Source organism: Solea solea, chromosome 4 (genome assembly GCF_958295425.1).
Source record: "Solea solea chromosome 4, fSolSol10.1, whole genome shotgun sequence".
Lineage (NCBI taxonomy): Eukaryota > Metazoa > Chordata > Actinopteri > Pleuronectiformes > Soleidae > Solea > Solea solea.
In genome coordinates this window covers 6196183-6222128 of record NC_081137.1, presented here as the reverse complement: position 1 = coordinate 6222128, position 25946 = coordinate 6196183, and the positions used below count along the sequence as shown (strand labels likewise).

The following is a 25946-nucleotide window of genomic DNA, read 5'->3' as shown; positions in this document are numbered from 1 at the left end:
TTAACCTGTTGCTCAAAAATGAGGTGGTGCCACCCCAGAACCAGGTTTTGGTCTCCATGAGGACTACTGGTCAGTCACACCAGAACATGTCCTAAAGAGGCAACAAATACAAGAACAGACACACACCACTTGAACAAAGACGCAATGAAAAACTGGACCTAATCGCAAATATCGCCATCGAATCAGAGCTCACGTAGCTTGGACTCTGTGATTGACATTCACTTTGAGCCAATAGGAAACGCAGAAATCACCAAGGGGCGTTTCCAGGAAGACAGTGGTTACACTTTCCTGTAATGGCGGACCAGGCGGAGAGCGAGACTATTGGATTCAGCGACAACAGGTCAGATTAAAGCCAATGAAATGTGAAATCAAATGAATCTACTTCGCGGCACAAGAAAACACAACACTGCGATATAGTACAAAGTCGCTTTTGGTGGAAGAGTTTTGGTAAAGAGTGGTTTTACGTGGGAGTGTGACCAAGCTAGCTAAGTAGCTTGTAGCTAACTAGCCTGTGTTTCCCAGCGGCTTGGCTCTGCTCTGAGCTCGTGGCACGCGGTAGACACCGGCAGCCACACCAAACACTGCTGCCACACATTCTCCTCTTATATCGGACGGACTGCTTGAATCACAGGCGCCCTTTTCAGACACAGCCCCTACATTAACAATGTGCGCTGTGTTGTTGGTGCATAATAGCCCGCTAGCTACGCTATGCTATATTCATTAGTAAGCAGGGGCGCACAACTTCGTGACTGCTCAGTGTTTTGGATTTCTGTTTGTCAAGTTAGTGACCGAATGTCTTATTAAACGTTTGTCTTTTTGTTTTTGTACCAAATATATAGTCGTCCATTGAACCAATAGGACACACTTATGATTAATTCAGCATTTAAACATCGGCTATATTACATCTCCTGTGTGTATTCATATATATGTGCAGTAATGCTGTGCACCCATACAGTCATTCTGTCACACATCTTTCATACCCATTCACACACTGCTGGTACAGCAACTTGGGGTTAAGTGTCTTGCCCAAGGACACATCGGCATGTAGACTAGCAGAGCCTGGAATCAAACCTACAACCTTTCAGTTGAAAGACAAGTGGGGCAACGGTAGCTCGTCCCCACTTTATCTGCAATAACAAATGAGTTAACTTGGTGTGGTGGGGTAATTAAAATGTAATCTCATCGAGTGTGTGTGTGTGTGTGTGTGTGTTAAAGGTTTTTAGAGACACTCAACATTTACAAAACAATTGCACAGAAAACTCAGTCCCCTTTAAAAGACAACAATATCAGTGGTGAAGCATCTGATCTATTAGCAAACTCATTATGTGTGGTGACACTGAGCCTAAATATAGACCCAGACTTGAATTTACTCACATGGTTAAATTATGTAGTACAACAGGTGATGTAATACACACAGAACCGTTTTCCACGGAGGCTGATACTCAAAGGTGTTTCCAACCCTGCTAAACGTACATTTAGTAGTTCAGTATTGGACATGGATCAGCAGAACCATGAATTCTAAATGCTTTCGTGTAGACTGTGATTTTGAAAGTTTTTGTAATTTTTTTCTAAACTCTCCCAGATTTTGCTGCTGCATAACAAGCATTGCCTGGATAATCATAATGATATTATAAATGGTTTTATTGCATCACCTGAAATATATTATAACATACACATTTCATTTTTACCTTTTTTAAACTATGACAGTCTTCATGCACTATTTGCTAAAGAGTAATTATTAATGTGTATTTTTTCAAGACCCACTTGAGAATGGCAGCTGAAAGAAAAGCCGTAATATCAATATGCTTTTTAACACTAGTCAAGTCGGAAGTAATTTATTTATTACTTGGGAATGCTGAGTAAGCATTATCAACGGTAGTATTGCTGCACCCACCGAGACAAAGTAATTGCTGTTTCTCAGCTGAACATGGTTGAATGGAGGCCCTGACATGAATACTTAAATATGTCATGAGTGTGTGTGTGTGGCTTTTATGATTGGCATCATAGCCTTGATAGTTTGATTCTAATTTCCAAGTATATGAATGAATGATGGTCAGATCAAAGGTAGACAAGGAACACCTCAGAGCAACATCGTTAGTTTCCCACTGCATTTTCGGGATATGTGCACCCTTTTTCGCCAGTGATTCTAACTAAAGCTTACTTTTTTCTACTAGAATGGTGCAGCAGGCAGTGCGGTTCCGCAGTCCTGCCCCTGGCCCTGCACCCAGCCCTTCACCTGCATCTGCCCAGACCCCGGTGTTACGAGGTCCACCACCACTTCTTAGGCCACCGCCGCCTCCTTTTGGGATGATGAGGGGACCTCCGCCACGACCCCCATTTGCACGTCCTCCCTTTGACCCCAACATGCCACCTATCCCTCCTCCGGGAGCCATGCCCCCACCCATTGGACCTCCTCACTTACAGGTAAGCAAGATTTTCTCCCGTAAGAAAAATGCCAAAAAAAAAGAAAATGTTACACAGAGCTCATTTTTTTATTAGTATATTTTAGTAAAGAATGCAAGTTTTATTTCTATGTAAGTCAATTCAACTTGCAGCTAGCTGTATTAGAATATTACTGTTGTGTCAAAATTCTGTTTTAAGCTCAATTTCTGGGTGGTATGACTTTCATTCTAAGGCAAGACTTTGCAGTGCGTAGCTATAACTTGTATCTAGATCTAAATATCACTATGGCAACATTACATTTTGAAAGTTACAACAAATATTGTTTAGCCAGTGTTTACTGCTGTTTCAGCCAAAAAAAAGCTGACAATAATGTTTGTTTTTTTGTTTCTAACAAAATGCATGGCAGAAATACTTTCTTCCGCCTTACCTCTCAGTCATGGCGTAAAAAGTGTGTCACTCTGTGCAGCAAAAGGATTTCACCAGGTGACACAAAAACAAAACATCACAGAGAGAGGAGTGTGAAACACTTAATCAGTGTTGTGTGAATTCATTTAACAATGGTTTTGATGTAGCAGATATTTGTTTAAGTTACACACAAGAGTTTAATTCTGTCCTTTATTTCAGAAGTCCCCCACATGTATTGCAATGTCATAATGTCAAAAACAGTGACTGTTGGCTGCCTTTTTCCAACTATACTTATTAAGATTTTTTTCCTCTTTCTGTTTGTCAGAGTCAAGAGTCGGTTAAATACCTCAAGACTATATTTACATGTGTGAATTATGTCCAAAGAAAAGGGTGAATCTTTCAGCAGAGGTATGGTCCATATTATGTTTTGTAGTCATTGTATGTATACCAGCAGTATTATCTCTAGCAGAGGAGGGATATGGCTTTTCATAAACTGCTCTTCTTAATTGGTTCTTAGTTGCAGTATTATTTTCAGTGATAAAATATTGATGCGCAAACATCCTAATTTGAATTCATGGGGTGAAATATTCACAGGCTTTTCTTTGTGATAGAGGACGCTGTGGTGAATTTAGAATCCTTGCTTTTTTTCTTACATGTTTTAGACCTAATGCTGGGTTTATGTCTTTCTCGTCTTTCAGAGACCTCCTTTCCTTCCCCCACCCATTGGTAACCTCCCACCTCCTCCAGGGATGCTGTTCCCTCCGGGGATGCCTCCTGTTCCTAGCTCTGGAAACCCTGCACTCAACCCTGCTGAGGAAATCTGGGTAGAGAACAAGACGTCTGAGGGAAAGGTAAGCTGAAAGTGATATGAAAACACAAAGCAGTGTTTCTGTATGTTTCAACTGTCACAAAGAGGTTGGAGGAATAAATATTGTTTTTGGTACGTTAATATAGTAATGGCCAGAGGTGTTGGTTTAAACAGCATTACTGTTGCAAAAGGCTGTGCGATGATTTCGAGTCCAAGGGAAACATTTTGAGTTGACATTTTGTCAGGATAAAGCTTGTAAACTGGGGACTTGAATTGATAAACTTTGCCAAAAGGAATCAACTTAAAATTGCACAGCTGTGTCCCATTCCACACTCATACACACAGTGAATCCTGTGGTAAATTGTCTGTTTTCCTACCTGTCTATGATGGTAAACCTGAGGTCTCATTGCACAGGTTTAAAACCACTATCAATTGAATGTCTAGATTTATAATTAAAGGTCCAGTGTTTACAAATTAGTGACATCTAATGGTGAGACTGCAGAGTGCAACAAACGGAGGACTCCTCCACTCACCCCTTCCTTTCCAATGCGAGAACAGGGAACTACGGTGGCCTTCACATACCAGAAAGGATGTCGTTCTTCTTTGTTTGCGTGGTAAGCTCCTGCTTGAAAATGTGAAATGCACGCTCTGGCTGGTTTGTCCATTTGGGCTGCTGTAGAAACTGAGGTTGCCAGTTCCGCGGTTTTCTGCGGATTTTTAACAGTTTTCCGTGTTCTCCATTTTCTCTAATTCCTTGTATTTTTTACATTTTCCATACGGTTTTAACAAGTTTTTTTTATCAGAACGTTTATCTCATTCAAGCAATTCTTGAAACACTGCAATTTTCTCATTAGAAATCAAGTGCACCCTCATCTGCCATTGATCTGCACGGGAACATTTATGCTTTTTGTCCCGTCTTAATCAATGTTACAATCCATTTGGCAATGATAGTAATGCAGTTGGACTTTAAAAATGGTGTCTGGTTTCCACCGTATTGTTGTGACATTTTGTTGCAAATGTCTGGCAACCCTGGTAAAAACATGGTGGCACAAAATGGTGGCCTCTGTAAAGCAAGGCCCTTGACTTAAGTACCTTAAAGGCTTATTCTGATGATATAGATAACTATTTTTATTTGTAAGTGATTATACACTATTGCCAACACTTTTTTGGGTAGTTTATTCAATTTCTGTCTGAGGAAATTCTTTCCTCAATGTTACACACTGGACCTTTAACTTTTCTTTTCGCACTGTTTTCCACCAATTTACAGGTGTTCATTTTCCCTGTTATCTTTCCACAGGCATATTACTACAATGCCAGGACCAGAGAGTCATCGTGGAGCAAACCAGATGGTGTGAAAATCATCCAACAGTCTGAGCTCAACCCTCTTCTGGTCGGAGCTGGAACTGCGGGTTCTGGGGTAAGTGGGGGGGTGACTGCAGCTGCAAGCTCGAGCACTGTCAACACTACAGCCAGCACAGCTGCCTCCTCGTCTCAAGCCCTGTCCACAACCCCCTCCCGCACAATTACCTCAAGTCCAGACTCCATCACCTCCCTCTCGCCTTCTGTGAGCATTGCAGGTGAGTACAGTGTTTAATCCAGCATACACCCAGCCATTAGCACTGTGAGATTCTGATAATGTAAAGTGCATTATAAATAAAGTGGATTATTTATTTATCATTATTATTTACACACAAGCAGAAATTAAACACCTTCTTTTTGTGTTCCCAACAGCCTCTGTTGTAGCAGACCATCCCCCTGTTGCCACAGTGTCCTCAACTGTTGCAGTTTCTCCAGTCACTGTGGTGACTGTTTCCACGATGCCATCGCCTGTTACAGCGGTGCAGACTATGTCTCTGCTGCCCGCGGGCCTGCCTCACAGTGTGGCCCAGCCCACCACAGCCATACCTGCCTTCCCTCCTGTCATGGTGCCACCTTTCAGGGTGCCCCTGCCTGGCATGCACATTCCTCTACCAGGTAGGAACCGCAAACTCAGAAACGTTCAGGTCACAATATCAGGCTGGCACAAACGCAACAGACATTTTAAAGTAATTACTAAGTTGTCAACCTGTCCTCTTTGCTTATCAGAAGAAAACAGTGATGTTATGTTGTTTTGAGGTGTCAATTAAGGACAAACAAAACTGTCCCCCTGAGCGAACAATCATGACACCAAAGCGTCTGATAAGCAGTGTGTCTAAGTATTTCTGATTCTTCAATAGTGATTGCAAAGTAATTAACACGTTTCCAAACATGTTAGCTGAGTCTCATGTGACCGAGCTGTTAGCTCCAGTGAGCTCCAGCTCGCTGTCACGGGAGACTATTGTGGTCATGCGAAAGTCAAGTCTTGCTAATTTCAGTTCAGGGAACAGAAAATGGTATTCTATGAATTGATGTTGGATCTTCTAAAATAATTTGTATATTCACCACCCAATATTTCTAACTCTGCTCCTCTAGTCAAGTTATGTGTCTTCTTTTTTGGTGTTTGCATTTCCCGTCAAACATATCAGTCAGATCAATAGTTTTGGCTCAACCTATTAATGTCATTATGTTTATTAAGCAGCCCTTGTTTAAAAAGTCTGACAAATTTTATTGGCTGTAATTATCTCAGATTTGACTGTAATTTGTATTCGGGTTACTGCTCATAGAAAATACAATATTTTTGGTTTTGATTATTGAATTACTCTGATGATGCGTCTTAGCTGTGTATTGTTTTGTGACAATTGCAATTTAGTTTACTGTCTCTGTGGAAACTCTGATTCAGCATCATGAACATATTTATAGTGACAACAGTAAATGAAGGTACATAATCCAGAACGCCACAGGAGGGGAGAATTATTTTGTGGCTGTAGGGACTGACTCTTTCACAGATTATACATGTAAATGTTATAGGTTTCCACTGTAACCTGTTTGCATTAGTCAGCAGTGGGTCACGTAACATGCAGTGGCGTAAATTAAATGTAGGTTCACTTAAATGCGCCACTTATTTTTGTGTCTGTTTCTGATCTGTTCGTTTTTTCCTCTCCTCTGTTTCTCTCTATCCTTCATTCTAACAAAAGGCTCATTTAGGTCTGTTTTTTTGCTCTGTTTGTCTCTTGAAGTATTGCTTGGCATAATCAAATCAAAAATATGGTCAGATAGGTCTAGGTCTAAATTAGGGCTTGGGTTTATTCAGATGATACATATCAGATTGGGAGCTTCCCGATTGAGTTTGAGATGTTTAGTATTCAGACTTTTATGTTTTTTCTTTCTTTATTTGTATTAAAATGTAGATATATTGGCCTATCAATCAATATTACTTTTAACCTGTAAAGACGGTGTGCTCTGCAAACACATAAACCTAACCAGAGACTGAGAAGTTGTTTTAACAGTGCACAATCCAAAATTCTGGCCTTCTATTTGTTTGAGGGCCACAAACAAAGTGTTACACACCATAGTAGCTGATGTCTCGTGTCCTGCTGTCTTCAACCAGATGCTTGCTTGTCCATTGTTCTTTCAGGTGTAGCAATGATGCAGATAGTAGGTGCGCCGTGTGTAAAGGCAGGCCCCAGCGCCAACGGTAAACACCCAACCGCTCGCCTCTCAGATCTACAGTAGATGGCATGGTAGTGCATGATGTCCACATGAAATATATGGGAACCTCCAGCAGTGGCACGGTGGTGAATGCTGTCAACATGATCCCTTCAGTGTACAGTAGTAAAATTGCTCCCATTTCTACAAATGAACCTGATATTACAGTATGTAGAGATGACTTCAGGTTGAGTTGAGTCACATAAAACCTTTCATCACCACCAACATATTTTTTTAGATGTTGTACTGGACAGTGTGCTCAGGCCTTGTTTTGGAGCATTGTTTATTGCAGCATTGTTTAAAGCAAGCCAGTAATAAAAGTCATCTCAGATTCAAACATTAGAGTTTAAATCTTTTCACTGACTAGTAAATACTCTTTGTTTGCGTGTCGTCTTCGGGGCCCAGTAGGCAGTTGTTTTGCTTTGTTTACTGTGACTGGTAAATCAGAGCACACTTGAGAAATCAGCCACCAAATTGTTAGATAATTGGACCAATTCACTGATTGTTAGGCTCAGTCCTTGTTTTATGTGTGAGTCACACACCATGTTTGTGAGGGCAGTCCCATTATAAATGCTAGCTGCTGTCTGATCGTGCTTTAGTTACTTATTGTGGTCATGTGGTTGTTCTCTTTGTAGCATGGTTGTGTGTGTGTGGTCAGTGCCTTATATGTTTATGTATGCAGTGGTCTCTTTATGGTCAGTAAACTATGTTTGGACTTTCTGCCAAATTATTAATACAGATTTCTGGTTCACTTGCCTAATAATCTACTTTTTAGGTGACAACAGATTATAGCTCTTTTTTTATTTTTAATTGCAGTGAATCAGTCTTAGACTGCCTGTGGAGTTTGTGTTTCCCTTATTCATGTTTTTGCATTTTCTAATTTTCTATATGGTCATCAGTTAATCATGGTCTGTGTCTTTTCTCTGACTAATTTCAGGTATGATTCCTGGTATGGGCCCGCCTTTAGTTTCCATGATGCATCCCCAGCTGGCTCTATCAGCAGCTCCTGCCTCCATGGCCGGATCATTGCACCTTCCTGAGTGGTCAGAGTACAAAACGGCTGATGGGAAAACATACTACTACAACAACCGAACACTGGAGTCCACCTGGGAGAAACCACATGCCCTAGTGGAGAAAGGTAGGCAGTAGGCACTGTGCACGCTCTCACATACTCGCAAGCACCTGGAAGTCTGCGAACAGGTATTACCTGATCATCACACTAGTGTCCACTCAAATCTGTTTTTTTCCTCTAAATTATGACATAATTCATTTTCCCAAAGGCTTCCATTCAAACAGAGTTTGTTTTGCAACCAGTGGAGTTGACCCCTAGTGGCTGCCTCCTGGGCTTCACTTTTCAAACCGGAATGTGACTATTGTATATTCAGTCTATGAGTAGACAGCCATGACATTTTTACGACTGGTACAATTGTGAGGCTATTAAAAACAAGGGTAGGTGTGAACTTTTTCTCCTCACTGTCATCGTAGAAAAAGAAGCACAAAAAGCAAAAGAGCGTTTGGCCCAAGAAGAAGCCGAGGCAATGGAGCTGGAGGCTGAAGAAAACAAAAATGAAAACTCAAGAAATGAGAAGGAGGTATGTGAAAGGTTGAAATACAAGCATTCTGTTTATTCATACTTTTTTGTTCTCCTTGCTGTCAAATCTAAACAGACAAAAATCACATATTTTTAGATTTGGACTGATTCTCAGAGGGAGATCAAAAAGAAATATCTATATATTTTCTTTAAATAAATGTTTAGTTTCTCAGTTTTAAAGGTATGACACATTACAAGTATGAAGAATAACTTACAAAGAAGCCTGTCTTACAACATGTGTTAAAGGTTCAGTCATGTATGTCTATATGTCTTTATAATAACTTTAAAAGGAAAATGTGTTTGGTTTTATAGCATTACAATAAACTTCTTAAACTTAAGGCAAGGGCCTTGCTTTACAGAGGCAGGCAAACACATTTGAACATGTACTTACTTTTTACGCAGTTGAAGAACGGAATAAAACCTAAAGAATAGATAAATAAAACAGTACAGGTGATAAGTTGTAGTGCAGTTTAATACTTAAATGTTTTTATCTTCATCCAGGAGCCTAAAGAAGAGGAGATGACAGAGGAGGAAAAAGCAGCTCAGAAAGCCCGGCCTATAGCCACCAATCCTATTCCTGGCACACCATGGTACACACACAGCCCACATGAACTCCACTGTTCCCTTTAATTCTTCTTATTTTCTCCTTCATTCTCTAGCACTTCTTGATGTCTTTTGTGTGTCGATCAATTCTTGGCAGGTGTGTGGTGTGGACCGGGGATGATCGTGTATTTTTTTACAACCCCACAACACGGCTGTCCATGTGGGACCGACCCGAGGAATTGGTTGGTCGAGCCGACGTCGACAAGCACATCCAGGAGCCGCCACACAAGAGAGGCCTGGAGGACAGCAAGAAGACAGGTGTGGACAAAGACACACACAGCACTTGTGTTGGTTGTGTTTATTTTTTAGCACTTTATCTGATATAGGCACAAAACCAGTGGTGAGAGAACCATAGGTGCACTAATGGTTTGTTACTATGAGCAAGGTATTTCATGGTTCATGTAATCGTAAGTCCAGTCTGTGATTTGAATGTAAACAGGTCATTATGTGGTGCTATCACTTCTTAACACCGTTCTTAACACTTGTATGTTCACAGGAATCAATAAAGAAGAGCCGGAATTAGCTATGGCTACAGAAGAAAATCAGGACGAGGAGCCAACCAAAGCTAAAAAGAGAAAGTAAGTATCTCACTTGTTTTAAAACTGTCAAACATTTTGTTAAGTTGTCTTTGTTCACGCCCTTCTTTTCTTTTTGGCCTCTTCTCCATACGGCGTCTTTCTCTATCACATTTGATTTTTATTTACCTCTTGTTACTGACCATCTTCATCTTCGCAGGAAGGAGGAAGTGAAGGAGGCAGACTCAGACAAGGAAGCAGCAATGGAGGCTGAACTCAGAGCTGCCAGAGAACGAGCTGTAGTGCCCCTGGAGGCCAGGATGACTCAGTTCAAAGACATGTTACTGGAAAGAGGGGTAAACAAATGTCTTGCTGATGTTTCTAAATGATTTTGTTATAACGTAATGGGCAGATGTTTGTTGTCTGTTTTTTGTAGACCTATACAGTTTAATTTCAAGTTTTTTTGTTCATGGTGACACCTGACTGTCTGCCTGTCTAATGCACTTGTTGTCTCTGTACGTGTAGGTGTCTGCTTTCTCTACTTGGGACAAAGAGCTTCATAAGATTGTGTTTGACCCACGTTACCTTCTGCTCAACCCAAAAGAGCGAAAACAGGTTCAGTTTTTCTTTCTGTCTCATGTTTCTATCTCCCGTTTCACCGTTGCACATTTTCACTGTCTCATAGCACTGACATAATCATTAAAAGACCCGTACAAAAATCCTGATCAATGTCCTCTGCAGGTGTTTGATCAGTATGTGAAGACGCGAGCCGAGGAGGAGAGGAAAGAAAAGAAGAACAAGTTGATGCAGGCCAAAGACGAGTTCAGGAGGATGATGGAGGATTCAAAGCTCACACCAAGGTTAAGGGACCGGCCTGTTTTCCTTCACCAGAGTCTGTCATCATTCCATTATTAGCTAATATTTATATCTGTGGTATGCAACTGCTGATATTTAATCTTGTGTGCAAATATTTAGTCAGTACCTACCTTCTAATAAGAGAAGATGGAAGATTGATTTTAGCTCAAAGTTTAACTTTAGTAGAGTTAGTTAATAGTCTCTTTAACCATTTGGGGACTTAACTTAATATACAACAAAATCAATATACAATAAAAATGTTTCCTGAGAGTGTTCATCATGTCAAAATGTGGATCTGGAGACAACTTCCACAGATACACTTTTTAGTATGTAAGCATGTATGTCTTTGACGTAAGTAATTCATACGTTTTGTATTTCTTGTTATACTAAAAAAGGGTGTGTTTTTGTTTGTTTGTTTATAGAACAACGTTCAGTGAATTTGCAGTGAAGCATGGACGAGACCCACGATTTAAGACCATAGAGAAGATGAAGGACAGGGAGGCCATCTTTGTGGAATACATCACAGCTATGAAGAAGAGAGAGAAAGAGGACTCCAAGTCCAGAGGAGAGAAGGTATGACTCACTCTCACACAATGTGTACAGTATCTTGTCTTTTGTACTGCTGACATGTTACTGAGACTCTGCTTGGTTCCTGTCTCCCTGCAGAGGACATGATTTTTCACACATTTAAAATTGGCTTTGATTAAGGTTGCAAATTTAGTTTTTTTTTCCCTTAACCACTGTTTAATAAACAATAGTGACTTTATTAAACAGTGAAAAATATTATCAACACATTAGCTGTGTGACATTCATGTTAAGAATCACAAACAATAGAAGTTGAATAAACATTGTGTTAATCGGTAACATCCCTAGTTTCGACTGTGTACACTGTCATTCGTCCAGATCCATGTGTTTTTGAACAGTTGCTACTGACTTAATGACATTTTGGAATATCCCTTTCTATGTGTGTATGTTTTGTTTCAGGTGAGGCAAGACTTCTTTGATCTGCTCAATGAGCAACACATAGAGGGAGGCCAGCGATGGAGCAAAATTAAAGAGAGGCTGGAGACTGACCCTCGATACAAGTCTGTGGACAGCTCTGCGCACAGAGAAGAACTTTTCAAACAGTACATGGAAAAACAAGCCAAGGTAGGAGCATGTCTGTTTGAATGATGGAAAGAACAGGACTTTATCAGCACAGGCATTTTGATATGATTTAGGAGGAAAAGCACACGTCTCACTGACAACATTAATAGATTAAAGTCATTGTCAACTGTTTTGATAATTGTTAATCTGGTTTCTCTGCTCCACATAACAAAGAAATCATTCAAACTGAATAACTAGCTTATGGACAAAACAAGACATTGAAATATATAATTTCAATGTTTGGGACAAACCAAGCAACACATTTCAACATTTTCTGAGAACAACATTTTAAGAAAATAATTTATAGACAAATAAATATGAAAATAATTGATAGTTGCAGCCCCACTAGAATTAATACACTAAATAAATAAATGATATTATTACTGTTAGATTACTATACCATCCATCCAGCACATCAGGTAAAGAACAGAGTGTGTGTCACCTGCACAGAACGTGGACATCGACAAAGAGCGAGAGTTGGAGCGACAGGCTCGTATCGAGGCCAGTCTCCGAGAGAGGGAACGAGAGGTGCAGAAGGCTCGATCAGAACAGACCAAAGAGATCGACCGGGAAAGGGAGCAGCACAAGAGGGAAGAGGCCATCCAACATTTCAAAGCTCTCATGTCCGATATGGTGAGACGTCACAGATTTTTATTTTCGGTGCATTCTTGTCTTTTCATTTAGTTCTGTCCTATTTTCTTGTACAAGATATTATTAGTAAAATTGATCTCTGCTCAGATACGTCATGTTTTACAACTGCAATTTGACTTTCTTAACATTTATTTAGACATTTAATATATAAAATATCAATATAAAACAGTGTGTTGTTTTTTTTCTGTAATGTGTTAAATATTTGGAATTAATTACAGCAATGAACCATTTTTGTTTATTTATTTATTCCTCAGGTACGTTCTTCAGATGCCACGTGGTCGGACACACGTCGTAACCTGAGGAAGGACCATCGCTGGGAGTCGGCATCGCTGCTAGAGAGAGAAGAGAAGGAGAAGCTGTTTAATGAACACGTCGAAGCTCTGGCCAAAAAGAAGAAAGAACAATTCAGGCTGCTGCTGGACGAGACTAGCATGGTCAGATCTGTAATATTATCTGTCATTTCTACGCTAACACATCTGGACACAGTAACCTCTGCAGTAACACATTAGTTATAAAACATGATTTAGATTAATCATATATGTATTTAATTATTGTATTGACAGATCTTTGTTTATGTTGTAGATCACACTGACTACTACATGGAAGGGGGTGAAGAAGGTCATCAAAGAGGATCCTCGCTGTATCAAGTTTTCTTCTAGTGACAGAGTAAGTCTTTGGTATTACTGCAGAATCCCTGTATTTATTTTACTTCGAGTTCACTTTAGCTAGTTTATGTGAATAAAACACAAATATGTGCATATGTACTGTATTGTAAAGTTATTTCATATGCTTTTTCTGTGAATTTAGTTGTGTAATGTTCTGGTGTGTCTGTGTGTAGAAGAGACAACGCGAGTTTGAAGACTACATCAAGGACAAGTACATCATAGCCAAAGCTGACTTCAGAACTCTGCTAAAGGAGACAAAGTTCATCACTTACAGGTCTGTACACACGCACACAAGATATACATAATCAAAACAAGTGTCAAAAGTAGCATTTATAATATCATGTACACTGCCTGGCCAAAAAAAAAAAAGTCGCCACCTGGATTTAACTAAGCATATAGGTAAGGGGTTACTACAGTTGGTCAGGTCTAGGTTCAGCAACATTATGTGCCAAAAGAATGAGTTCAGCTGACTACCTGAATATAATGAATGACCAGATTATTCCATCAATGCATTTTTCTCTTTCCTGATGACATGGGCATATTCCAAGATGACAATGCCAGGATTCATCAGGCTCAAATTGTGATAGAGTGGTTATGGGAGCATGAGACATAATTTTCACACATGGATTGGCCACCACAGAGTCCAGACCTTAACCCCATTGAGAATCTTTGGGATGTGCTGGAGAAGGCTTTGCTCAGTGGCCCGACTCTCCCATCATCAATACAAGATCTTGGTGAAAAATGAATGCACTACTGGACGGAAATAAATCTTGTGACATTGCAGTAGCTTATGGAAACAATGCCAGGCAGTGTATTTTACTGCATATATACAAAAACATATTCAATATGCACACCCTGATATGTTTGCAGCACATAAATATTAGATATATTAATATTACCCTCTAATGAAAGGTCCACTGTGAAAAGATGTGTGACATTTAGTGGTGAGACTAGTACTTTTTTTTTCTTTGTTTGCACAGTAATATTCAGCTTCAAAATGCAAAATGTGTGCTCTGGCTGGTTTATCTGCTCGATGGGCTGTAAAAAATATGGTGACACAAGATGGAAAGCTAGTTAAATAAGTCCCTTGCCTACAGTACATACAAAAGTTTTTTTTTCCCCGAAGGCTGCGAAAACCAAACATGTTTTATTTCAAAGCTATATTCTTTTACACAAACACTTAATTGTAGTAAATTGAGTCTGCCAGTAAACCTTCCTGTTACTCATTGAACCTTTTAGAATGCACTGCCATTTACATATTCATTAGACTTTTTGTTTTTTCATTATTTTGAAAACTGCTCAGACACAGGGTTTAATGGTAAAATTGAATTTAGAAACATGAAAGTAGTACCTAATACAACATTGCATAAGTCCTTGTTGCAAAAGAAAGAGAATTTTTACATTGTATTATAAAAGGAAAATCACAGGAAAAAAAATTATAACATCGCCATTGTGTCTTTGTCTTAATAGAAGGAAAGAAATGTAATCGCTGAATATGAATTAATGTTCCCGTCTGGCCCCTCTCACATTCACCTCTCTCTCCAGGTCGAGAAAGCTCATCCAGGAGTCAGAGCAGCATTTGAAAGACGTGGAGAAAATCCTTCAGAATGACAAGCGTTACCTTGTTCTGGAGTGTGTCCCAGAGGAGCGCAGGAAGCTCATCATGTTCTACATTGAAGACCTAGACCGTCGTGGCCCGCCACCTCCCCCCACCGCCTCCGAGCCCACACGACGCTCCACCAAGTGACCAGTCACTTCAGCTTCTCGGCCAGTGTCCTAACCCTTCTTGTCCACCCTTTGGCCAGAGCATGACCTCCCCAACACCCTGAACCCTCCAGGCCCACAGCTGGCCTCACAGCGTTATTACTGGGGGTTCTGTTGCTTAGAGATGTACCATAGAGATGAACGGTTAAGGTCTCTTTGTTATGTCGCCCATTAGCTCTGAGATAACCCTGCGTTTGAGACAACGGCAGGAAACCAAGGTCACCCGATCTCAAGGTGATCCTTAGTCCCTCACCTCTGACTGACCACATCAGAGGGAGAGGGGACAGTGATGAGGCTGCTGCCTAAGCAGCGACAGAGGTGTAAGATAGCTGATGTAAATGAAGTTGAGTGTGTGCCTGTGAGTGCGTGTGTGCGTGCGCATGTGTCTGAGGCATCTTCAAGCCTTACAGCTCCACTGTGCCAGTCATTGTTTCAGTCATTGGCTCAGTGTGAATGTTAGTTTCTGCCCAGTGGTTTACTCCAATGTTGCAGCAGTTTTCTCTGGTGATTGAAATAAAGGCAACTTCCACTGTTTTTCAATAAACATCCTGTGGACTTCTTTTCTAAAACTTATTAATTTGCAATGGAGACATACATTCATCTTCTACCACTTTATCTTCCACATGAGGGTTGCTGGTGCCAATCCCAGCTGACAGGGCTAAAGGTGGGGTACACCCTGGACAGATTAGTATTAATTGATCCAGATGCTTAAGGATCCTGTGTCAAAAAATACAGTATGTACAGTAAACAATTTTTAAGCAGACCTGTAAAAAAAACTCAGCTTCACACATGTTTATGTTTAATATTTAACTGACTTTAAACAGTTTATCGGATAGAAATTATGTAAATAGGTTAAACTGGGAGATGTCGTTTTTCCGACACCTTAAAATACATTTTAACTTGTCAAACAATGTCATGATACCTTAAACTGGCCCAATTTAATCATAATTTAACTTTATGAATATATTGTATCAAGTTATGGACACTATCTTCAAATTAGTTTGAATTAGAGGTAATCTTAACTTCCATACTTCCCAATAAAAATCACAGACGTATATAAATGTAAATTTCACCAGGTATAATTCTGATGTTGATCAATTCAAAGTCAAATTTAGCCTATAAAAGTCAGAATGGCTCATCTCAGTCATGCAGCGCTGCGTAAAAAGCGGACGTGCACGTGAAGCACGTAAATCCTTTATTATCTGACGTAAGCAGCTTAGACGGCTGTGATTGGACGAGACAAATTAACAGGATGTTGCCGGACAGTGATGCTGTTCAACGCCTTGTTATCACGAATCACAGGCCATTTTTGTGCAGTATTTGCGAACATTTAAAACGAAAAAACACATATATGTGCAGTGATAGTTAACTGATATGTGTTTACTGTTGTCGTACTGTTGTCTGTGAAGAAAAGAGATTATAGTAATGGTAATCATGTGGTAGTTCGGTCACTGGTCGTCCTCTCCCCGGTCACCTCTGCTCTGAAGCCGCTATGTTCGTTTCTCTGCTCCCGCTGTTCGCCGTCCTGCTGTCAGCCTGCGTGGTTGTCGGAGAGCCGGAGGAACACGCTCATGTCGACGGAGCCCCGCCGTCCAGAATAGGTAAAGATGAAGGAAAAGGAGAGCAAGTGTGTTGTTGGCATCATAGCCTGCTGCTAACGTTAGCCTTCATTCAGAGCCTCACATGCTAACTCGGCTGAAGGATACATGTGTTCACCCCTTTAGAATATTGATTGTGTACGGAAGAGTACCAGGGCCACATAAATTAAAAAAAACAAAAAAAACAGCATGAATTCTGAGAAAAAGTCATAATTCTGGGAGGGGATAAAAGTCTAAATTCTTTAAAAGTGGACTTTCTCAGAATTCATACTGTTCTTTTTTTTCTTTCAATTCTTTTACATGTTGCCCTAATACTCTTTCTAATTGTGTAATTATACACATATCTTTATTTTACTTTGTACAGTCATAATATTACATAAACATGACAATGAAGAGAAATATAGATATAGTGCAGTTAAATGCAGAAACTGCATTGGACTAAATTGCCTCCACCTTAATATAAAACTATAGAATTGTACCAAATATCAGGGCTGTTTCTAGCTTTGTGGGGACCCTATGCAAGGTGCTGATTGGGCCCCCAGTTTGCCCAAATATGATGCATGTGAATGGACAAATGACAGAACTGTAGTGTAAATCAGCTTTGCTTTGAGTGGTCATAAAGACAAGAAAACTGCTGTATAAATACACACCATTTAGTATTTACCTTCAAATAACTCTTTCCATTCTTCCTCTTTGAACCCTTTGCTCTAGCTGTGGTTGGGGCAGGGATAGGAGGCAGCACCACGGCCCACTTCCTGCGCCAGCACTTTGGTCCAGAAGTACAGTTGGACGTGTATGAAAAGGGTGAAGTCGGGGGGCGTCTTGCCACCATCTCTGTCAATAACAATGAATACGAGTCTGGAGGTTCCATCATTCACTCCCTCAACCTCCACATGCAGGACTTTGTCAAACAGCTTGGTGGGTTTACACACACACACACACACACACAGAAACAGAAGAAAAGGCCAAAGAAACAGTAACTTTGTAATAGAATGTATGTGACTGCTACTACTACTTTTTGAGGAAGGATGGATTTTAAATCATGAGAAGCAAAATAAAACAAGCTGGCCTGACAAAAATGGACTCCCAGTGACACCAGGAAACATCTGTTCATAGTTACAAGTTGTGGAAAACTGGTGGAATAGAGGTACATCGATGCATAACAACAATGGAAATAAGTATTAAGCTTGATCAGATTTTGTTTGTGCCTCCAGTGTACACGCTGGACAGGAACATCGAACATCAGTCAAGAAGACAGAACGATGGTTTGAATTAACTAAACAGCACCACATCTGCATCTTCTTAACTGAAAGACATACCATATTGGTTCTACTTCCAAGCTTCTGGCGCCTTGTCTTGGTGCATTTAAAGTCCTTGTAAAGTGATACAAAAATATCTCCTCTGACACAGAAAAATGTGTTACTAACCACCTTGCAAAATTTGAATGAATGATTAAGTCACGTATGGTTTCAAATCATGTAAAATTCAGAATATTGTCTGCTGTGAGATGCTGGGGGAGCGTCCGCTGGAGGAGCTGCCACACACAGACGGACCTATACCCTTTATAGGGGACCAAAGTCTGTGAAAGTCGCTTTTCGTCTTGATTTGTACTCGGGAACAGTAATGTAATTGTACCAGTTTCAAATTTCCTGTTCAACAAACATGTAGAGAAGTGATGTTTACCTGCTTTGATCTCACCTCAAGTGTGTATGCAAGTCTGTGTCCACTGAAGGAGTTCTGTCATCTCCTCCTAATACACTGCCACATACTCGCCTTACTGTAAAACTTGCTGTTTATCAATGTTTGTACAACACAGAGCTGGTTTAACTTCAGTCCTGCTCTCTGTCTCCCTCTTTCGTTTGTCAGTGGTACATGCAGCCTCACAGCAGGAGTCTGCTCCTCTTCCTGTGCTTCTTCTCTACTTCATTTCATCATCTTTAGGAATGTTATTATGTCACAGAAGTTTTCTGTGTGTTTTGGTGAGACACAGATGTAAGACAAAGGTGTCTCAGTTGTTTTCAGTCTTTACTCAATAATTCTTACCTCCACAGTTGTGAGGAGGAGAATCATTACAGGGAATTTAAGCATGATTTAAATGAAAGAGAGGTTTCAGAGAATTTAGTCTCAATGTAGAATCATGGTTTATGAAATGTTACATCGCCCCTGTTTCTCTGTGTTTAATGTGTGTTGTTCGTTTGTCGGCACCTCAAGGTCTGAAGTATTGTCGCAGTGTGGCGGGCAAGATGGCGGTGTTTAATGGCGATGAGGTGATTCTAGAGGAAACAGACTGGTACCTACTGGACCTTTTCCGCCTGTGGTGGCGCTACGGCATCAGCTTCATACGCCTGCAGATGTGGGTGGAGGAGATTATGGAGAAATTCATGAGGTAAGCGAAAAATTTGAGCATCCTGTTTGGGGTTTAGTTTGCATGTACTTTTTTAGTAGATGTCAGGCATGTCATTTACATATTCCCACACCTCTTAAAAATAATATGTGGTATGACATCAAGTTTTCTCCGTGGTTTCAGTTGTGTTATTTAGTTTTAATCCCTTTTGTTTTCACAAAGTGACTCATAGACTGTTAAAACAGGTATAGAATGACTGCACAACACTGCCGTCTAGTGTTGTGCAGTCAATGGGCAAAGCCTGTGCAGAGCCACTAATTGTTTCCTACGGCTTTGGCATGTGCAGCTGTAATCATTTCAGAACCTCTTCTCAGTATGTGTGACGGAGCAGGATGTCTCTTTTACATATCGACAACCATCTGCCGGAAATCGCTTCGGGCCACTGTGATGAAAATTCAGTGCTCTACACCTTCCAACATTTTAACAACACTGTATAAAACAATCACAATATTATGCCTTTGGTCAAGTGGACTTGGTCCAGATATCAAGTGAAGCACAACCTCATACATATCTGTCAACTATGGCCAAGATGTTGAATCTTTGCATGTTACCTTGACTCAATTTCTGCCTGAAACACGAACCAACCCCCTCCTGCATTACCACTTATCAACCTCTATTTCCTCCCTCAGGAAATTATTCTATGTCTTTCTCTCAGTCAACAACAGTGAGCATATGTATCCCTCCCCGTCTGTTTCTTGTATCTACAGTATCTATAAATGCAAGAAACATCTGTCTGCTAATTGGATAACTGTCCGACAGGTTGCTTGACAGACTTCAAACTTGGCTGGTGTCCTACCAAGGGCACCAGTGTGTGTGCAGTGCCGACTTAAAGTTATTTGGATGAGAAATGCTAGAAATTTCACTTCACAAAAATGTGCAAAAAAAGGCACTTAGAGTTTCTTTGTTACGTGCAACACAATAATAACTGAGAATATTGTGACATTTGGCTTCAAATTTAAGAGAAAAAAAAACTCCATATAGTTATTTTCACTTACAGTAAGTGTTGTCTTTGTGTACATGTGTAATAAGGATATACAAGTACCAGGCCCATGGCTACGCCTTCAGTTCGGTGGAGCAGCTGCTGGACTCTCTTGGAGGGGCTGGATTCATCAACATGACCCGCAGGCCTCTCTCTGATTCGCTGCTGGAGCTGGGTGTGTCGCAGCGCTTCATCGATGAGGTCATCGCGCCCACCATGAGGGTCAACTACGGGCAGAACATCAGCATTCCTGCCTTCATAGGTCAGATGAGTGATGGAATGAGCAGTGAAGGGAACGTGTGCTGAGTGAGAAAAGTGGCTGTAGGAGAGTCAGAAGAGTGGGGGCTGCAGTTTTGAAGTAAAGGCCACTTATGAGCTGAACATCTACGTCCCTGCTGATGTAGGTCAGGAGACAGGGAAAAACAGTGTAGGGAACAGGAGACAAGGAAGGGAGGAGCTGGCAGTCAAGAATAGAAGAGAGGAAAGCAAGGTGAGAGGAGGGGGTGGCCTGTGGGAGCGTGAGAGACAGGAAAGCATGTGGGCAGCTTGTAATTGGTTTGGAGAACTTGGCACCGTCTGTTGTGAGTGAGTGAGTGAGGGAGTGTGTCTGTGTGTTTCAGGCGCTGTATCTTTAGCTGGCACCCAGAACAACCAGTGGGCGGTGGAAGGAGGAAACAAACTGGTGTGTTCTGGCCTGCTGAAAATGGCCAACGCTAACCTCCTGCAGGCAGAAGTCAACACCATCTCCCCCGTCCAGATAGGTACTTTGCCCAATGCTGTCTGAGTGTATTTACACACCATGCCACTTGCTCATTTGAATAATGTTTTATACAGAGGGTTTTGATGCAATAACAATATTAACAACAGTCTTTGACAAACTCTGCCCTGGCATAAAAATGCATACCTGCATGCCCGTGTCTTAACAGGTGTGGAGTTCTTCTACATTATATCTGCCAGCACATGCTGACACTGCATGAAACATGTTGTGTAGCGTTAACACTCAGTATGTTTACATGCCCAGTTTGTTCGAGCTAAGGCCGTAGTCCGACTAAGTCCGAGTATGCATACGGAGGAGAAAATCCATTTATTGGCAAATGAGATGGAGCATGGCTATTGTGGTTGCTGTGTTGTCCAAGGAAAGACACCACCGCCAGTACTGCAGTTTATACGCAGTCTCCTAATTTTGGTACGTGCAGAACACCAAGACCGACTCCAGTCCGACTAAGTGTGTACATGAAGGAGTAATCAGACTATGAATCGCATCATCCACATGTGTTAGTCCGTCTAAGACAAGCTCGATTTTAGTCTGACTAATGTTTTTGTATGACATTAAGAAAACAAAATGATTGTCTTACTTACTAAAATTGGACTTTTAACATGCATGTATTACACACTGACTGATTGTGTGTATTTGTTCTTTAGGGGAGGCGCTCCAGTACCAGCTGAGCTTCACCACAGCAGCAGGAACAGGATCAGAGCTGTACGACATAGTCGTGTTGGCGATGCCTCTCCAGAGCAATGTGTCGTCTGAGATCCAGTTCCAAGGCTTCTCGCCTCCCTTTGACCGGTTCCCCAGCCACTATCACACCACTGTAGCAACCATTGTCCACGGTTACCTCAACACATCTTTCTTCAGCTACCCGGATCCCCGTCTGTTCCCCTTCGCAAGCATCTTGACAACAGAGGCACCTGATCTGTTCTTCAACAGTGTGGCTAGTGTTTGTCCAGTCAACATCTCGGCAGGCTTCAGGCGAAAGCAGCCCCAAGAGGCTGGAGTTTACAGAATATTTTCACCACAGCCTCTGGACAAGCCTCATCTCAAAACTCTCTTCAGGTCAGCCTCTTCATTTCATCCAATAATCCTGACATTGAACTTGGGCTGTTATTTCATTTCTACATAATTGGGCACAATATGTGTCATTTAAGTTTCCATTTGACCTAAAACTAAGAATCTCAACACTCATGTACATGTTTTTGGATATGTGTCTTTTCCTTCTTCCATCCTTTCATCATTGAGAACAGAATTGCTTCTAATTTAACTTGGATAGGGACCTGGAAGCCTCTTGCTTCACTGCACAAAGCCATAGTCAAGGACAAACAGCAAAATCGCAGTTATTGAACATGGTTTACTTTTACTTGCCACTTCAGGTCGTACTACTCGGTGCAGATGACGGAGTGGAAGTCCTGCCCTCGTTATGGCAGCAGCCAGGATCTGTCGCCTCTGGAGCTCCACCCTAATCTCTACTACCTCAATGAAATCGAGTGGGCCGGCACTGCCATGGAGATGAGCTCAGTGGCTGCTAAAAACATCGCCCTGCTCGCTTACCACCGCTGGAACAGACAGATGGACATGGTGGACCAGAAAGATCTGATGCACAGAATTAAAACTGAATTATGACCTCATCACATGAAACCCAAGACAGGCTTCAGCAAGGATACAGATCAAAGTGTCCATGGAGGGCGGGAGAAAGATGGTTTCTGGGTAATTGTTGCTACAGTATGATAGCTTCTCAAAGGAGAGGACTTCAGTGGTCCACCCAGTCCTCTGAAAGTGAGACTGACCCCAGAACCCATGTCAGACTGGGTCCAGATTGTGGCTGGTCTTGTTTCAATGCTGCAGGTCTTTGTGTCAAGATGTCTGAGCCTTTGTGACATGAGGTCACACACACACACACGCACTGTGTGAGTAAATTGGTGATGAGATCAGACTGAACTTAGACAAGTTGGCGACACTGAACACGAAACAGATATGATTCGACATGGCTTAGGTGTGGAAAGGAAGGAAGAGGGAGACAGTAATGCAACATTACAGATGCCAACTGCTATGAAACACCAAAGAAGGGGGAGGAGGCAACACGTTGAGCAGCTTTCTTCTCGAAGGGAAACTAAAGCCAAGCTTATTATAGGCAAATCTGTGTGTAAGATTTATGCTAGCAGCTTTCTGAAATCTGATTCATAGAAACCAAGCACGTCAGTTTGTCTTTATTACTATTAAGGATGATATGGATTATGTGATGTGAATTATAACTTATTAAGTTGATGGTACAACATGCCGCTGCTGAGCTTGTTGTTCTCCCATTGCTTATTTGAGCCTATGTTTGTATAGAAAAACCACAAATATTGGTGAAGATATTTTATCTCAAAGCTAATTTTAAATCCTGTTGATTTCTTGAACCAGATACTCTTTGTATAAGGGCACTTAAAGGTACATTGTTTTAGGAGAGATTATTGTCAGAAATTGAATGTACTATTAGAAGTAGGTTCATATAGATTTCTAATTGCTTTAGAATAAAAAAGGTCTGGTATTTGTAGCCTAAAAATTAGCTTTTTAATTGCACTGTAGGATGGAGGCTGCTGTCTTGTGATGCCATGTTTCTGCAGCAGCCCAAGGAGACAAATCCAGCCAGAATGTGCATTTTCTATTTTGCAGTGGAAGATTACTACATAAACAAGGAAGAATGACATCCTTTCTGGCAAAGGCCACCATAGTTCCCTGATGGTCTTGGGAAAGGGAGGAGTTATCTTATTACAAGCTTCAGTCTCGCGTTAGAGTTCATTAGTGCTTACACACTGGACCTTTTAACTATCTAAGATTGCAGTTATCTGTGAAACGTTGAATGGAATGTCCTCCCAACAGAGGAGGAGATCCTTTGATAAAACAGCCAGTCACGTTCAGTTCAAAAAGTAGCCAGGAACACTAATATATACCAGTCTTTGTTTTAGCCCAAGACTGAGAGGCAAAGTTTAAGTTAGTTTTAAACCTGGATCAAAAATGAAAACATTAAAGGTGACTGGTATTGTGCCACTGTTCAAAAGCCTGTTTTGATTTTGTGTTTAATTTGTGTTCTCTGTATCAGTGACACAGCAAACACAATACACCAGACACACTCCTGTGTGGGTTGGGGATTGATTGCTAATACAAAAGTGGTGGTTTCATCCAGGAATCCAGCCACAGGCAGCATGTCTTTGCCAAGAAATTAGGCAACCGAGCAACCACGTAAACACCAGCTGATCTGTATCTCAGTAGAAAGTGAATGGGCTGAGGGGGAAATGGTTTTCCTGGGTTGCTGATTCCCCGTGTAAATAAAAATTCCTGTGTTCAAGACAAGAGAATGGCTTGACGCTCGTGGGTTTCAAGGTTCAGAATCGGAGCGTGAGTCAGACACTTTTGAATGTGTAGCAGCTCAGCGGTGAAGACTGAGACAGATCAGTGCAGTCACTGATTTAACTCGAGGCACATTAACCAGCAAAAACAACTGCAGCACTGCTTGTACCGTCTTCTCATTAAGGCCCGTTAATGGACTTGCTTTTGGCACAAAAGATAACTGATTAATGTAATTTCAGTAGGATTTTTGTAAATTAATAAAAATTACTATTCAGTGACTCTTGGTTGCACCCACTGGTGCTGTGCTCTATTGCCCCTTTCATCAGACTGTTTCATTATCTCTCCTTCCTGCTGCTTTTGTTGCATAATCCAGTGGAAACATTTTTTTGGGGGAATGGAGCCAACAAGCTTTCACACTTGATAAAATAAAAGCAGAGGACAGATCTGTGGAGCTTCATGACACCCCCCCCCCCCCTTTTTTTTTCTTCAAGCCCTAATGCCTGGTTCAGATCCTGCTTCTTCAGATAAAGTGCTGTAATCTTGTAAAAAAAAACATTCAACTTCCACAAATGAAGAGTGATTACAAAATAAGATTGTGATACCACAAGAAACTGCGGACTGTTGTTTATTATGAATTGAATGTCTTGTTTTATTTTCTTCTTAATTTATAACAGAGGATTTGGACTTGGATTCCAGGACTGTTCCCTCTGAAATCCTTGTGACTCTTAAAAAGCCTTGTTGATGGATGTGATTGTGGCATGCGATAAGAAAATGCTGCAACCCTTTAACTTTATGAAACTGTTTCACATCCCCACGATGGCGTGAGACATGACGTTGGTGGAGCCAAAATGGTGTCTTGACTTTTGATTTCAGGGTTTTCACTCATCAGCAGCAGTTTCTGTTATTTAATTCAGTCAAATATATAAATATTTGCTAATATGAGTAAAACGGATCAGCTGATCTAGATAGATGGATCCACGTATTTCTCTGGAGTCATTCTGAAACAGAAAGTGCTACTTCTAGGTAGCCTTTCCCTCTGTAAAAGCTTTGACTCAGACCAAGGCTATATTTTAAAAATGGCAAATTTCTTCCTAATTGGTCTCTGTTGCGCATGGTTATTTTGACTGCAGCCATTGTTTCGGTTTCCAGTGAAATTAGGGGAGGGAGCTGCCCAGAACTGCTCCCATCACCCTGGTGAATTACTCTATGGAGAGACATTTAAAGAGATGGAAATCAAACTAGGGATTTTGTTTAACACATGTGGGACAGAATTATGAAATGTATATGCCATGTTGGTAATATATATATGTATATGAGTCAAACAAAACTGACATTTTACTCTACAAAATCAGTTTTGCCTTGATGTTGCTTGATGTTCATTCGAGGCATCATTCAATTTGAGGGTCTCTCTCAATTGTTTCCAGTCTTAAATAAAGGTTATGAATTGAATTTTTTGTTTTATTTGTCTTTGTGTGTTTTATCTTGTATGTTTTAGAATTTGTGTAGTTTGTTATGCGCTGCAATAACAGAGACCATGTTAAAACATGCATTATACTGTGGATAGTCTCAAAAGCTGCATAAGAATAATTCATCTTTGCAGCAAACTATTACAAATTTACGCTAATGGAAATATGTTAAAACTAGTTCTGACACAAACTAATTGTTTGTTGGTGATGTTGTCACCATAGCAATATTTTTGTAAACATTTTATGAAGATTGTGCCAGGTAAGAGGTGGGATTAAAGAAGCTTTAGCTTCAGCCTTCACTCTGTTCGGTTCACTAGTGAGAATTTAGATAGTTCTTTTGTTATTGTACATATTTTATGTCTATTGAAAATTAACCATAATAAATATTAATCATGTATAACATCATTGTTATATGTGATCAAAG

General features: G+C 40.8%; 2 protein-coding genes across 4 annotated transcripts; both read left to right on the top strand.

Moving 5' to 3' along the window:
• The first annotated feature begins 246 nt into the window (after positions 1-246).
• On the top strand, positions 247-15514 carry tcerg1b (transcription elongation regulator 1b (CA150)). 3 transcript variants are annotated; one of them, XM_058627043.1, is made up of 21 exons: positions 247-340; positions 2175-2424; positions 3507-3659; positions 4914-5193; positions 5348-5590; positions 7110-7169; positions 8118-8318; positions 8666-8772; positions 9273-9361; positions 9472-9632; positions 9871-9952; positions 10110-10245; positions 10415-10504; positions 10631-10749; positions 11167-11317; positions 11729-11893; positions 12341-12523; positions 12796-12975; positions 13124-13207; positions 13380-13480; positions 14752-15514. In XM_058627043.1, exons 1-21 carry the CDS (start codon positions 294-296, stop codon positions 14951-14953), a joined length of 3084 nt encoding a protein of 1027 aa, XP_058483026.1. In that variant the 5' UTR covers positions 247-293; the 3' UTR covers positions 14954-15514. The 3 variants fall into 3 exon arrangements, with proteins under 3 accessions (XP_058483026.1, XP_058483027.1, XP_058483028.1); XM_058627044.1 differs by lacking the exon at positions 7110-7169; XM_058627045.1 differs by lacking the exons at positions 247-340; positions 2175-2424 and adding an exon at positions 4175-4230 and having other exon boundaries at positions 3536-3659.
• Positions 15515-16202: 688 nt separating this feature from the next.
• Positions 16203-25505, top strand: LOC131458861 (prenylcysteine oxidase-like). The gene is made up of 7 exons (XM_058628166.1): positions 16203-16571; positions 17280-17486; positions 18780-18954; positions 20002-20213; positions 20572-20712; positions 21374-21785; positions 22100-25505. The coding sequence occupies exons 1-7, from the start codon at positions 16463-16465 to the stop codon at positions 22347-22349; spliced, it is 1506 nt and encodes a 501-aa protein (XP_058484149.1). The 5' UTR covers positions 16203-16462; the 3' UTR covers positions 22350-25505.
• The last annotated feature ends 441 nt before the right edge of the window (positions 25506-25946 follow it).